This window comes from Austrofundulus limnaeus, unplaced genomic scaffold (assembly GCF_001266775.1).
Source record: "Austrofundulus limnaeus strain Quisiro unplaced genomic scaffold, Austrofundulus_limnaeus-1.0 Scaffold189, whole genome shotgun sequence".
NCBI lineage: Eukaryota > Metazoa > Chordata > Actinopteri > Cyprinodontiformes > Rivulidae > Austrofundulus > Austrofundulus limnaeus.
Window position 1 is genome coordinate 850,537 of NW_013952591.1, and position 12,444 is coordinate 862,980.

At 40.9% G+C, this 12,444-nt stretch overlaps 1 protein-coding gene across 1 annotated transcript in view; it reads right to left on the bottom strand.

Moving 5' to 3' along the window:
* The window catches only part of sh3pxd2aa (SH3 and PX domains 2Aa), a gene marked incomplete in the record, with an annotated part of 64,150 nt that overhangs the window by 20,405 nt on the left and 31,301 nt on the right, over positions 1 to 12,444 (bottom strand). The window contains 3 exon segments of the mRNA XM_014018282.1: positions 330 to 458; positions 5,293 to 5,337; positions 8,824 to 8,849. Of these exon segments, the coding sequence (XP_013873736.1) occupies positions 330 to 458; positions 5,293 to 5,337; positions 8,824 to 8,849 (200 nt within the window).

A 12,444-nucleotide genomic window follows, 5' to 3' on the forward strand; every position in this document is an offset into this window, starting at 1 on the left:
CATTCAGCAGACATTCAGCTGTCATTCAGCAGACATTCAGCAGATATTCAGCTGTCAATCAGCAGACATTCAGCAGACATTCAGCTGTCATTCAGCAGACATTCAGCAGATATTCAGCTGTCAATCAGCAGACATTCAGCAGACATTCAGCTGTCATTCAGCAGACATTCAGCAGATATTCAGCTGTCAATCAGCAGACATTCAGCTGTCATTTATGCTATATGAAGTTGTTTGTGGTTTCATCATCATCATGAGACTTAATTGTGGTGASCTTTGTTTGTTGAGATGTTTTCCATGCTTCATGCAATAAAAAGTCAAACTCAACTCACCGCTCTCGCTCTTCTCGATCACGTCCACTGTCTCTCCGGCCTTCAGGTTGATCTCGGAGTTCTCCTGCCTCTCGTAGTTGGCGACGGCCACGTACTGCTCCAGCACCATGGGCTCCGAGCTGTCCATCCCTGAGTGGAAGAGACAGGCTGTCAGCCACCTGCCCGCCGTAACGCCCCGCGAACGCCCGCTGCACCCAAAAACGCCACTGCGCGACCGGTGCGCCGCCATCGGCCGACCCCCGGTCTCTGCCGCCTCTGTAACTCCCCCGTCCAATCAAAACGTGACCTCTCAGTTCGGCCGCATCGTCCCAAATGTCGACCCCCAGCCCAGAGCAAACGAATGGGGAGCATYGGAAATCAAAACAAAAGGAGGAATGGTGAGAATAGACTTTTCGGGARCTGCATCTCACACCAGAAGCATATCTGAGGTCTTTTCCAAACAGCCAAACCCAAAAATCAGAAAGGAGCTGAAGACAAAGGAGGAACAGAGGAGCCGCTGAAGACGGGGGAGTAAATGAGTGGAAGAATGGTGAAGTTTTCCTGTGGAAAATCAACAGTGTGGTTGAGAGGAAAGGCCTCCCCTCCACTGCCTCTGGGAGCCAGCCGTTGGACAGGGAGTCTGAGGGAGGGGGGGTCACACCAATCATGGCAGTCAGCACCGCTGGCCTTAAATAGAAACATATGAGTGGACCAGAAAGAAGCAGAGACACATGGAGAACGGAGTCTGGGTCAAACAAAAAGAGGCGAGCGTGTCAGTCGTTGTTAGGACTTTTTGTCTTGGCTCTTAAAGTCTGAAATGTTTCAGAAGCAGAGAGTTTTATTTACTGAAACGTGGTGCAGAGAACTCCAACGGGCTGTTTGGGCCACCAACACAGAAGCCACAAAGATCCAGAGGAATTTTTACTGCAAATAACACTCCCAAGCAGATCAGAGGTGCACTCAGAAACTAAAACAAACAAAAAAATCTACTTTTTGTTTGTGATAAAATCTGATGCTGTAACAATTTAATCTTAAACATTTAGGCRTCGGAAAACATTAGGCACCAAAAAATGGCAAGAAAAATTACAGAAGAACCTAAAAATGTGTTGAAAACTCTCTCTATAACCCTCACTTACGCTCACCAGACACTCTTTGGACCCACCTATTCAAGTGTTTGTTAAACAAACTACCTGGTATAAATGAGGCTACAATAAAAACATTCAAATACTTAAACACAAATTAAAAATATTGCATCACATTTTTGTGGCATTTACAAGAAAACCGGTACCAAAATGTCAGAAAAAAATAACCCAGAGTCTTTCCAAAGAACCTCGTTCATTTACAGAATGATTGACAAGGTGTCTGGCCCCGCCCCCTCAGTTTGCTGCTCAATGAGGCTAATTTTGTTCATTCCAGGGTCAGCCCAAGGCCACAGGCTTCAGGCAGCGAGGGTGAACGTACGATAACGTGCCACGAACGCGAGTGTATGTGGCGTGGTTTGGCGTAGACTGAGCGGCTACGATGGTGAGCAGGATTAACATAAATGAGGTGGATTATTTTWTTACTCACTCGTTTTCTTTCATTTGTTTGGAAGAAAAACCTGGAAGAGAAGAGGTTGGTGGATAGACCAAAGGATATTCAAATCCAGTAACAGGAAAAGCTGCAGAGTTAGAGTTAGGAAAGTCTGAAAGTAGCACAGTTGTCGTTGCTCCTTCAGCTCATCCTGAACAAACTGAGAAATTATTTTACCATAAGGACCAGTGGGATTTAGACCAAAAAGAAGCTCCAGCTACTTCAAAAAAGCTGTTGRCCATATCTTGCAGGAAGATTTATGACAGGCAACTTCAGCTTAGATAAAAATCTCATCCATCTTCACAACAACTGGTGTCTGTCAGGAGTAGACTGCCTCCTCTCCTTCGTCCTGGTGGTCATCATTCAAGTAGCATCACAGACTTCCATACCTCCATCACCACCAGACAAAGACCCATCTTTAAACCAATGAGGTCCAAGAACTCACCRCCAGGATGGAGAAGAGCGTATGTTTTAGACAGTGGTGGGCAGCGCTAATTCAAATTTTAGTTGCGCAATTTCTAAAGCAYGAGTCAATTTATYTATGTCTGCAAGTTCAAAAGCACATATGCTCAATAAAACTTAGCGGAAGCTAATTTTTAAAGCGCAACATAAMCTCCGTTTACCAGAAAACATTCAGGTAAGAGAAAAGTCAGCACTTTACTATCATCTAGTGGTAATATCATTTTCTTTCACAGATTGGCACATAATGGTGCAGAATGGGGAGGTRATTTTTAGAAACAGACTTTTAAAATCATGGTTGTAAAACAAAAAAATAATTGTGGATTGTTCATTCTGCTGCTTCTTGGTCATTTTCTTATGTTTGTGGCAGGGCTTCAGTAAGAAAACATGCAGATGTATTAGTAATTTTAAACTGTTTGTTGTAAAACTGAAGCAATGCATTCTGGGTAGGCTACAGGACACAGCACAGGAATTCCATTCTTTTCAAAATAAGAGTGTGAATTTAAACTGTTCCGTGTTCCTTTCTTTACTATTATTTATTTATTTAATATTTATTACTGCGGTGTYCCTCAGAGAGGACGTACAAACTGCACAGCTGAGTGTGGTTCTGTAGATCAGTACCGTAGGTGGATTGTCACCCAGTGAAGAAATTCTAATTGCTTCCTGCACGCAAAGAATTGTGGGAACACTACAGTCTCTACTAAGTGAAAACCGTCACTGAGAAGAGTCAGAAGTCAGAGTATAAAGCTCTGTGAACGTAAAGCAGACTGGGGGGTCGCTGTTTCCTTACAATGAAGGTTCATTGTGTTAAGTACAGACGGCTTTCCCCTTCAATGTTCAAGAAAATCATGATGAAGTTTTAAAGATTTATGTGGTTACAAAAATGTAGTGAGTTTAGACAGCTCTTTCTCTTTACTATAGACAAAATTCACATTTGAATGTGAAACATTATTTGCAATTAGCTCAACTCAATTCWAAATTTAGAAAGTGCAAATCCGCACATCATTTTAAGAAATTATTAAAACCCCTGAAGCGCAAAGGAGAAATTAAGGTCCGCAACTAGCGAATTTGTGCTTTAGGGGACCAGTGGCCACCACTGGTTTTAGAGATAAGTGCTGATAACCACAGCAGTGGAAACCCTAGCAGGCAGAACCAGTTTCTGTGAGTTTATCCAGCAGAAAAACGAAAACGGTTCTTCAGGAATTTGTTCCATTTGGGTATATGGGGATATTTTCTTGTAGGACACAATGTTTAAGACTTGAATCTGCTTTTCATAAACTCTTGCAGTGACGAGGCTTCTCTCTTCATTTCTGTAATATTTCTTCAAAAACACAGAAAAGGTGGAAAACAAACGTGAGCCAGAGGAGAAAAGGCAGCACAGATCCAGCCTTTTCAAAGTTTTACTCTGTGATAATGGAAACCATGCTTCTTTCAGAAACATCACAAATCCTGAATTCCTATAAGATTCTGCTTTTTGTTACATTTATGGGCACGTTGGATTTTTTTTCTCCAAGATGTTAATAAAAATGGAGTGGTGGTTTTTAATGGACGGTTTGTTGTGCTTAATTTGGACTGACTCACTGGGTAGTTAACAGGCACAGCAGGATCCCAATATTAACTTAATTAGGACCATATTTGGAATTAAAACTCCCCGGCAGCCTTTAATGGTCACAGGAACCCAAATAGGGTTGAATTTAGAGTTAAGAAATATTCAAATTAAGAATTAAAGTGAATGCATAGACGCTCCTGGGAAAGTAAGCCTGGCTGCAGCGTCAGTGCAGAACAGGAAGTATGTTCAGTTTAAGATTCAGCTTATGATTTAGTATAAAGCACAATGAATTCAGAATTATAACTATAAAACTCACAACTGTAGCAAATGTTGCAGAGAAAACAGAAGTTTTGTGGACCTGACAATATTCTGTGTATGCTAACTGCAGCTCAGTAAGATCACTAGTTTTATTGCAGAGTTTATTATTTAAAATAAAAAAACTATTTACTYTTACAGAACAATGTGTTTATATCTTACCCATAAATTATTGTTCAATAAATAACATTTTAGCTGTATGGTGTGTGTCTTTATGTGGCTCATAAAACTTATTTTGCAATTTATTTTACAAAAGCCCAAACAGGAAGTAGAAAAAAGTAACTTCCTGCTAAGCTGTTATGCTACAAATAGCTTTTAAAATCCATTAAAATATATTAATCTGTTCTTTCAGTCACTAAGTTGTTTCTAGAGTTTGAAGGACATCTTATTCATGGTTAGACTGCTTTTAAACCATTTTTAGATAAGTTAGGTTAGCTGTTAGCTGTTAGTGCTAGCTGCTCTCGGGAGCCTGAAGCTTTTGTTCTCAAAGCAAAGCAGATTCCTTTTTTTCCTACAACAATGCAAAAGTAATTAAATACACTTGGATGAGTAAAAATAAATCTACAGAAATAAATGCACAAAAAATAAAAAAGGTATAATAAAAACAAATGCATTCTGAAAAAGGAAAAGTAAATTAAGTAGAAATGCAAATAAAAGAGAGATGTAAACAGTGGAAAGAAAAACAATAATTTTTCATTTGAACAAAATGATTTGATGCATATTTTCTGAGTCATTTTCAGTAAATATATTCATGACTTCATCTCTCCATATGCCTTTTCTGCCTTGACTCATCATTAAAAAATGAATAAGATCACAGGCRGCAATCAAAGAAATCCAAAGCAGACTAGCGTCTGAAGCACTTGGACGTGCAAACCTGCAGGCCACATCCATCCAGCTGCTGTCAGACAAACGGGTCGACACATCCAGAGATGGATGCAGAGGCTGATTTCCAGCAGATGGCACATGCAAAGCAGATGTCCAGGGAGAGCTGAGGTGTAAAAACTAAAGTGAAGAAATGGATGCAGCTGGAAGACCATGCATATTTAACATGACACACACACACACAAACACACACACACACAAGGCTACCTGAGGCCTCTTTCCTCGGGCTGTCTGTAAAACCGTACATCCACACTGCAGACAGAGAAGAAGGAAAAGAAGTAGAATGAGAGAAATTATTCACTTTCACAACGTGCAGAAGCAGAGCACACATTCATGACACAGCTGTAAGGGAGCAGAGTCGGGCCAGCTCATCTGGGAGTGATGAGCAGAACCCAGCCCAGTTCTGAAGGTCAGACTTTTCCTCCTGCTCAACTGGATTCTCTGAGCTAAATAACCCCACAGCAACTACAGCCCCCTACTGCAGCGATCCACCCCACGTTTAAAGAAATAACACTGGCCCTGCACCAGGAAATTAAATTAAAGACCCTGTTTCAGGAGATGTGAGGGATGAGCGCGATGCAGGAGATAAAGCTCCTTGATTACGGAGCGGGACAGAGAAAGCAGTGGAGCCTACAGAAATTCTTTTCAAGGAGGGCGGGGGGTGCTGAAAAACCAGGGGTGGCACACCAAAACTRATATCTATAACAGAATTTTATGATGTGTTTGTAAAAATGACAAACTGAAAACTATGGCGCCCCTGAGAGAAAGGTCCAGGCAGCTTTTTACTGGAACTCTTCCTGTGCTCTTTTTATCTTTAAAAAGAAGGAACTGATTCAATTTTAAATTACAAACTGGCCCGCCACGTTCCAGAGTTTCAGTCTGCGATCATCAGGATTGAGTGTTTGTTCTGAGCAGATGCAGCTGGCTGGGAGCGTGGCGTGTTGGTCACAGGCTGAGGTCAGGCCACGTGTCCCACAATGAGCACYGTCCCCCGTGTCCAAACCCTCAACGGCTCTGCTCACTCCTGTCTGACTGCAACGTGGCTGTGAAGCTCTAACGCGTCGACAGCACAAAGTGAGTCCTCAGCTGGAAGTGGGGGTCAGAGGGGGTCCTGATCTACACCGGTGCAACACCAGCAGCACTGACCCCCACAGCCCTCCTCCTCCACCTGAAACCTTATCCTCTGTGACACGTAAACAAAGCCGCTCCTGTCTGACAGCTCCGGCMTTGGCGGGCTCCACGGACCCGACAGCACCCCCTCCGTTAATCCTGAAGCTGTGGGAGGCTGGACCGGACCCTCGACGGTTAAACACATCGGACTCCTGCAGAGTGTGGRTCCTGATTTCATTATTAGATTTGTTTGAAATGAATCACCTGCAAAGCAGACGTGAGCAACATTTTGACAGGGAGTGTGTGGGTTTGTTAGCAAAATATTTGTCTTGTTTTGTAAATTATGATTTGTTTAATATATTCTGGGGATAAAAGGGGCAGACATTATAAGGTTTATTCTTCTTCTGCTACCTTTTATTTTATTTTGATTTTTGTATTTTCTTTGTTTTTATTGTATATAGTTATTTTTTAATGAAATGAATACATTTTTTGAATTGAAATGAATTGAATTGAAAATATCTCATGAAACACTGGACAGATTTTAAAGACAAGTCTAAAATTATAACCTGCTTTTTCATCCAGAGTGTTGTTTCTTTACTGAAGCTATCACAACTCTTTATGGCAGCCATATTGGATTCTGAGGTCGGGACAGGGGAGAAATATGGGATCAATCTTGTTCCAGCAGGAAGTGAATTTGAATTGCTCAGATTGAATCTGAATGTTCATAATTTGAAATTGAATGCATTGGTTTGAAAATAAATTTCACTAAACTGAAAATAAATTTAAAGTTTTGTATCTGAATTAATTTGCTTTGAAATTGTATTTTGGTTTATTAAAAATTCAGTTTGACTACTTTCACTTTCAGTTCCATAATTCAGATTTTTGTGTCACATCCTGGTCCTTGAGAAAGCCAGGCAGAGTAATCAAACACAGATCCACAGATTTATGTTTCACTTTGGTGAAGTTTCCCTTCTGGATGTAACAGAGTTGATGCAATCCACTGTAAAAGTGACAAAAACAAAGTTATTTTATTGCAGTGATTAATTTGACCTATATGTGGAAAATGTTACATTTACATCACATCATGGATCAGTCAGCAGCAGCATCTGATCAATATGTGATCCATGAAGAATTCCTGCTGGCACATGATTTATCCTACAGAGAAATTCCTGGTTTTCCAGGTGAAATTTTAGATTTTTCTTTTTGTTTTGTTTTGTTTTATTTTGAAATTTTGAGTCCCAATATACTACGGCTAATTTGCATACGCAGATGCAAATTAGCCGTAGGCTAAATCTGATGCAATGTATCAAATGTTTTTATGTTTATGTTTTAATTGCACATGTCCTGATAAATAAAATTCATYCATTCAKTCAATAAATTGCAGCATGAGGTACAACTTTAGAATTCCTCCATCATCTGAAGACAACAGCTGCCACATTTGTTCCGAGAGTAAAACCAGAGAAATTCAACTCCTTTCCTTTTTAGCTGTTTTTCTCCTGGTTTTACTGCGAGAAGTTTCTCAGCAGTTAATCGCCTCCCTACTTGGAGCAACTTCCTGTTTAAAGAGTTGGTAGCAGATCAGTGGGTCAGCGGCGCAGCGTCCAACTGGGCAACATGTCAAAGATTTAAGTTGGCTCTCTCACAGGAGCCACCTGTTAAAAAAGCTCCTCTCAGACACTGCGGTGGGGGGGTTTCCCCTAAACGGCCTTTTTCCTCCAGCAGCARCAGCAGACGGCTTGCAGGAAATCAAATCTGCACGAGGAATGTGGACCACGTCGTTCAGGAGGAGAACAGTTTGTTTTGGGCTTCAAAAYGAACAAATAATTCAGTGAACGCTGAGTCAGCACAGAGAAAGGAACGCAGCATTTGTGTTTCGCAGATTTTTAGCCACAGTTTTGCAGGTTTTAGCTTCTGTTCAGCTTGTTTTCGTCGCACTCTTTCTTTAATCTGAACATTAAACGAACCAAATCAAAGACTTTGTCCTGTAACGCTTTTCAATATCCAACCTTCACGCTGCTCACGGTAAACATCAAGGTTAAGTTGTTTTTATATCACTTGCAGGAGAATATTTTCCATGAACCACGAGATATTTCCTGGATTTGCTCCTCAATAATTCACAAGAGCTTCTGTAGCCTGATCCTTTCAAAACAAGTTCCTGAATCCAGTTATTAGTCACATYCAGAACTTCTGGTTAATTCAGCCGTGCAGATGGTTAATAATGTACAGATGATGGACAGTATGAATGGTTTTATGTTTAGTAGTCTTTTCTGCATGCAGGGATGGGCAGTATGCTGCATGTGGTACAAAAAGCTTCAACTAGAAGTGCAGCTGAAACCAAACAATCCTCTAAATGTCACAAAGATTGAAGTTAATGACTTGATTTGGCCTCCAACAGTTCCACCCTGAACTCTGAAGCCAACCTCCAGCCAACAGGCGAGGGAGGCTGACGGTTTCATGAAGCCAGCCCACAGCCGACAGAAAGCAGGAATGTAAACAAACCACAGAGTGACAGCAGAGACGGGACGCAGAGACACGTTGAAGACGTCATGCTGCATAAAGCTCCCTCGGTTCTTCAGCAGAGCAACAAGTGGAGAAAGACAGAGGGTTGCAAAAAGGATGGCCACTTACCAGATTTGCGTTTGGAGCCATAGTCCCTGAGGAAGAAGCAACACAAGAAGGACATGGTTAGTGATGGCAAACGCCAAAACTTTGGGTCAACATGATGCTGCAAATCCTCAAAAAAAAAAAATAAATAAAAACAAAGAATCTAAGTCATGAGCTCCTGCGCAGGATAAAAGGCAGGAGATATCCAGAGTGATGCGTGGAAAGAGAGGGAGGATGACGTTGGCCGGCTGCCTGTGCTCCCTGCAACAGACACAAATCAGTCATGTGACCTTAAAGCAGCGCTGCCGTCCTCCTCCCCTCCCTCCCCCGCTTCGTCCTGCCAGAGACAGAGACAACCTCTCCCCACGTTTGAAAGAAGGAGGATCAGTTTAAGATGATTTGCTTAATGGATTCTAATGGGATTAGACCACAAAGACTAAACTATAAATCACAGGCTGAGTTGGAAGTGAGGTTCTTGCAGAGCAGCAATCAGGTTAAAACATTAGACAAAGGAAGACATCAGATAAGGACTGAATGTGTTATTTATAGAAACAAATATCTGATCATCCAGCCAGTGGATCACCACCCCTCCATGCCTCAGTGTCTCYTTCTAGTTTCCTCTTATTAAACACAGTGAAGTAGTCAGACACTCACCTCACAACACAAATAACCCCAGGCTGTYTGTAAAACCTACAAGATAAATGATAAACCCTCACACTGAACACGTGGAGCCTGACCAGATGAGGAGGGATAACTGATGAAATATGTTAACTTCTGATAACTCATCAGTTAATGCATCAGAAACACCTGGTTCAGGTGATTTGGAGGATATGTGTAAAGATGTCCTGTAGGTTTATGATTCTTAAACTTTTCATGTAGAGCATCACCGCAAAAAATACTCAGCTCTGTAATACCACAGTTACAGAGGTAGGTGGATGGATGGATGGATGGATGGATGCATGGATGGATGGATGGATGGATGGATGGATGGATTGATGGATGGATGGATGGATGAGGATTAAGCTGCAGTTCTGTCTGGTTTCAGAAGCCTTGGTGTCACTGAGCTGTGTTTTCTGTTTTCCTCTGAGCCCATGTGACCTGATGTGTCTCTCTGTGCAGCAGCTCCAGATGAATGAAGCCTTTATGTTGACCTGTTCTATCAGGACCTGTGAGTGCTGCACTCACAATATGTCTTATTGTCCCAAACAGGAACACAGACTGAGACTGGACCTGCTTCACTCCATCGACACAAAGAGGAAATGAATATCCACCAGTGGACACACAGTACTATACACAGTGCTGTACACAGTACTATACACAATGCTGTACACAGAACTGTACACTGAAATGTACTCTAAACTGTACTTTGAAATGTACTCTAAACTGTACTCTAAAATGTACTCTGAACTGTACTCTGAACACTGGACTGTTATTTATCAGGGATTGGAATAACAGACTGATTTACTTTATTTACATCTATAAATATATCAATAAATCTTTATTTTCTTTTTAAATTCTACTGGTTACTGGTCAGTAAATGGTTTTGACAGAAGTGAATGGTGTAACGGARCAACAGGGTGAAGATAAAAGCAGAGAAATGATTTGTGTCGTGTGAAAAACAGCAGCAGCATTATAAAAAGTGTTTTCAAAGGACCATCCCTCAGGAAGCCGCTTCAGCTAAATTCATTCTGGGCTCGGCCTGAAAGATAAACATGACTCAGAAACCGTAKAAAATGAATCTGAGTGTGTAGAGAAGCAGTGAGCAGTTTGTGTTCCAGCAGTCGATGTTTACACTATCAGCCTTCCACCCAGAGCTGGAGCRGAGGCTCRGCTGTTTGACTCTTTGGGGGTTAATGACTCTTTATAAATGAGCAGTTTCTAATGACACGGCTGCTGAAGCTCTATAAATCCCCACAAACGAGACTAAAACTGATCAGATACACAGAATGAGCTTTCACTGCTGTACAGTCCAAATACAGAGGTTAGCTCAAACTGCTAGCTTGAAACACAGAAACATTAGTTACAAAACCATTTTCTATTTTTAAATCAAAAAGTCAAATATCATTCTGGAACAAGCTAATTAGCATTATGTAGCATTACACTGGAACATGTCATCAAACGTGCAGCTGATTTTATTTTCAGAGGTAAGAAGCATCTGTGAGACATCAGGCTGCAGAGTGGAAGGATGAAGAGCAGAAAACACAGAGTCCAAAGTTTAACCAGTGACCCGCATCCCTCAAACTCTTCCCCCGGGGGGGCAATCAACTGAGCTGACTGCCAGCACCTCCCTGATGTTTCATGGAGGTATGAAGAGGAGGGAGCAGGAGTTGAAGAGCGAGGCGTTGAAGACAAGAAAGTTTTATGAAAATAATAATATTCTTCAAAGCAGCCGGTAAAGGAGCGTGATCTGATGACAGTATGATTGATGTGAGGAGTCACTGAGTCCCTGAATCACTGAGTCACAAAGTCAATTATTCAGAATCATTGAATCACTGAATTACTGAGTCATTGAATCACAGGTTTACTGAATCACTAAACCCCCAAGTCAATGAATTACAGTTTTTAAATCAATGAGTCAATTAATCAGAATCACTGAATCACTGACTCACTAAATCACTAAATCATTGACTCACTGAGACACTGAATTGCCAAGTCACTGAATTACAATCACTGAATCACTGAGTAATTGAATAATTGAGTCAATGAATCAGAGTCACTGAGTCAATCAATCAATCACTGTATCAACAAATCATTAAATCACTAAATCACTGCATAACTGAGTCACTGAATCACTGAGTCCCTAAATCATTGAGTCAATGAATCATTGGATCACTTAATTACTTAGTCAATGAATTATTGAGTCACTGAGTCATTGAATCACCAAGTCAATAAATCATTGAGTCACTGAGTCACTCACTGAATTACTGAGTAAATGAGTCAATAAATCACTATGTCATTAAATCACTGAGTTAATGAATTACTGAGTTATAAAAATCACTGAGTCAATGAATCACTGACTCATTGAATCAATGAGTCAATGAATCATTGAMTCACTGAGTCATGGAGTCACTGAATTACGCAGGTGAGGTTAAGCATCTAAAAATGAGACAACAGACCTAAAATGAGAAATCTCAGCTCATGTGAGATCTGTTCATAAATTTATGAAAGTGTAAAAACTAAGCTAAAATAACTCTGAGTTTTAGTCATGTTTGAGTTTGCTAAGGACTTAGCTGCGGTGGCCACCTTGAGTTGAACTGATTCGGTTGTAGACGTCGACCTTATTAAAAGCACCTTCTTCTGAAGCTTCAACTGAAACCAACATTTCAGGTTTTTATTTTTTTGTTGTGTTTTTGGTCTGAACCTGTCAGGTTGGTACAATCAATACAAAAGWCCCGCCTCACTAATAGGCTRTCAATCACAGARWAACGTGACACTTTAACCCTCAAAGGAAGTATGATTTTTATAAAGCATATTTGAACAAACAGCAGCAAGTTAAGAACTACTTGAATCAACAAAAAGCAACAAAATGTAAGGTTTTTATGTTCAGTTACAAAAATGTCTTGTTTGTTTGTTTGTGGTTATTCCTCCACTTTATTGAGCTACACAACTACATGATCACCTTCTTATTCCTGATTAGCCCCAAAC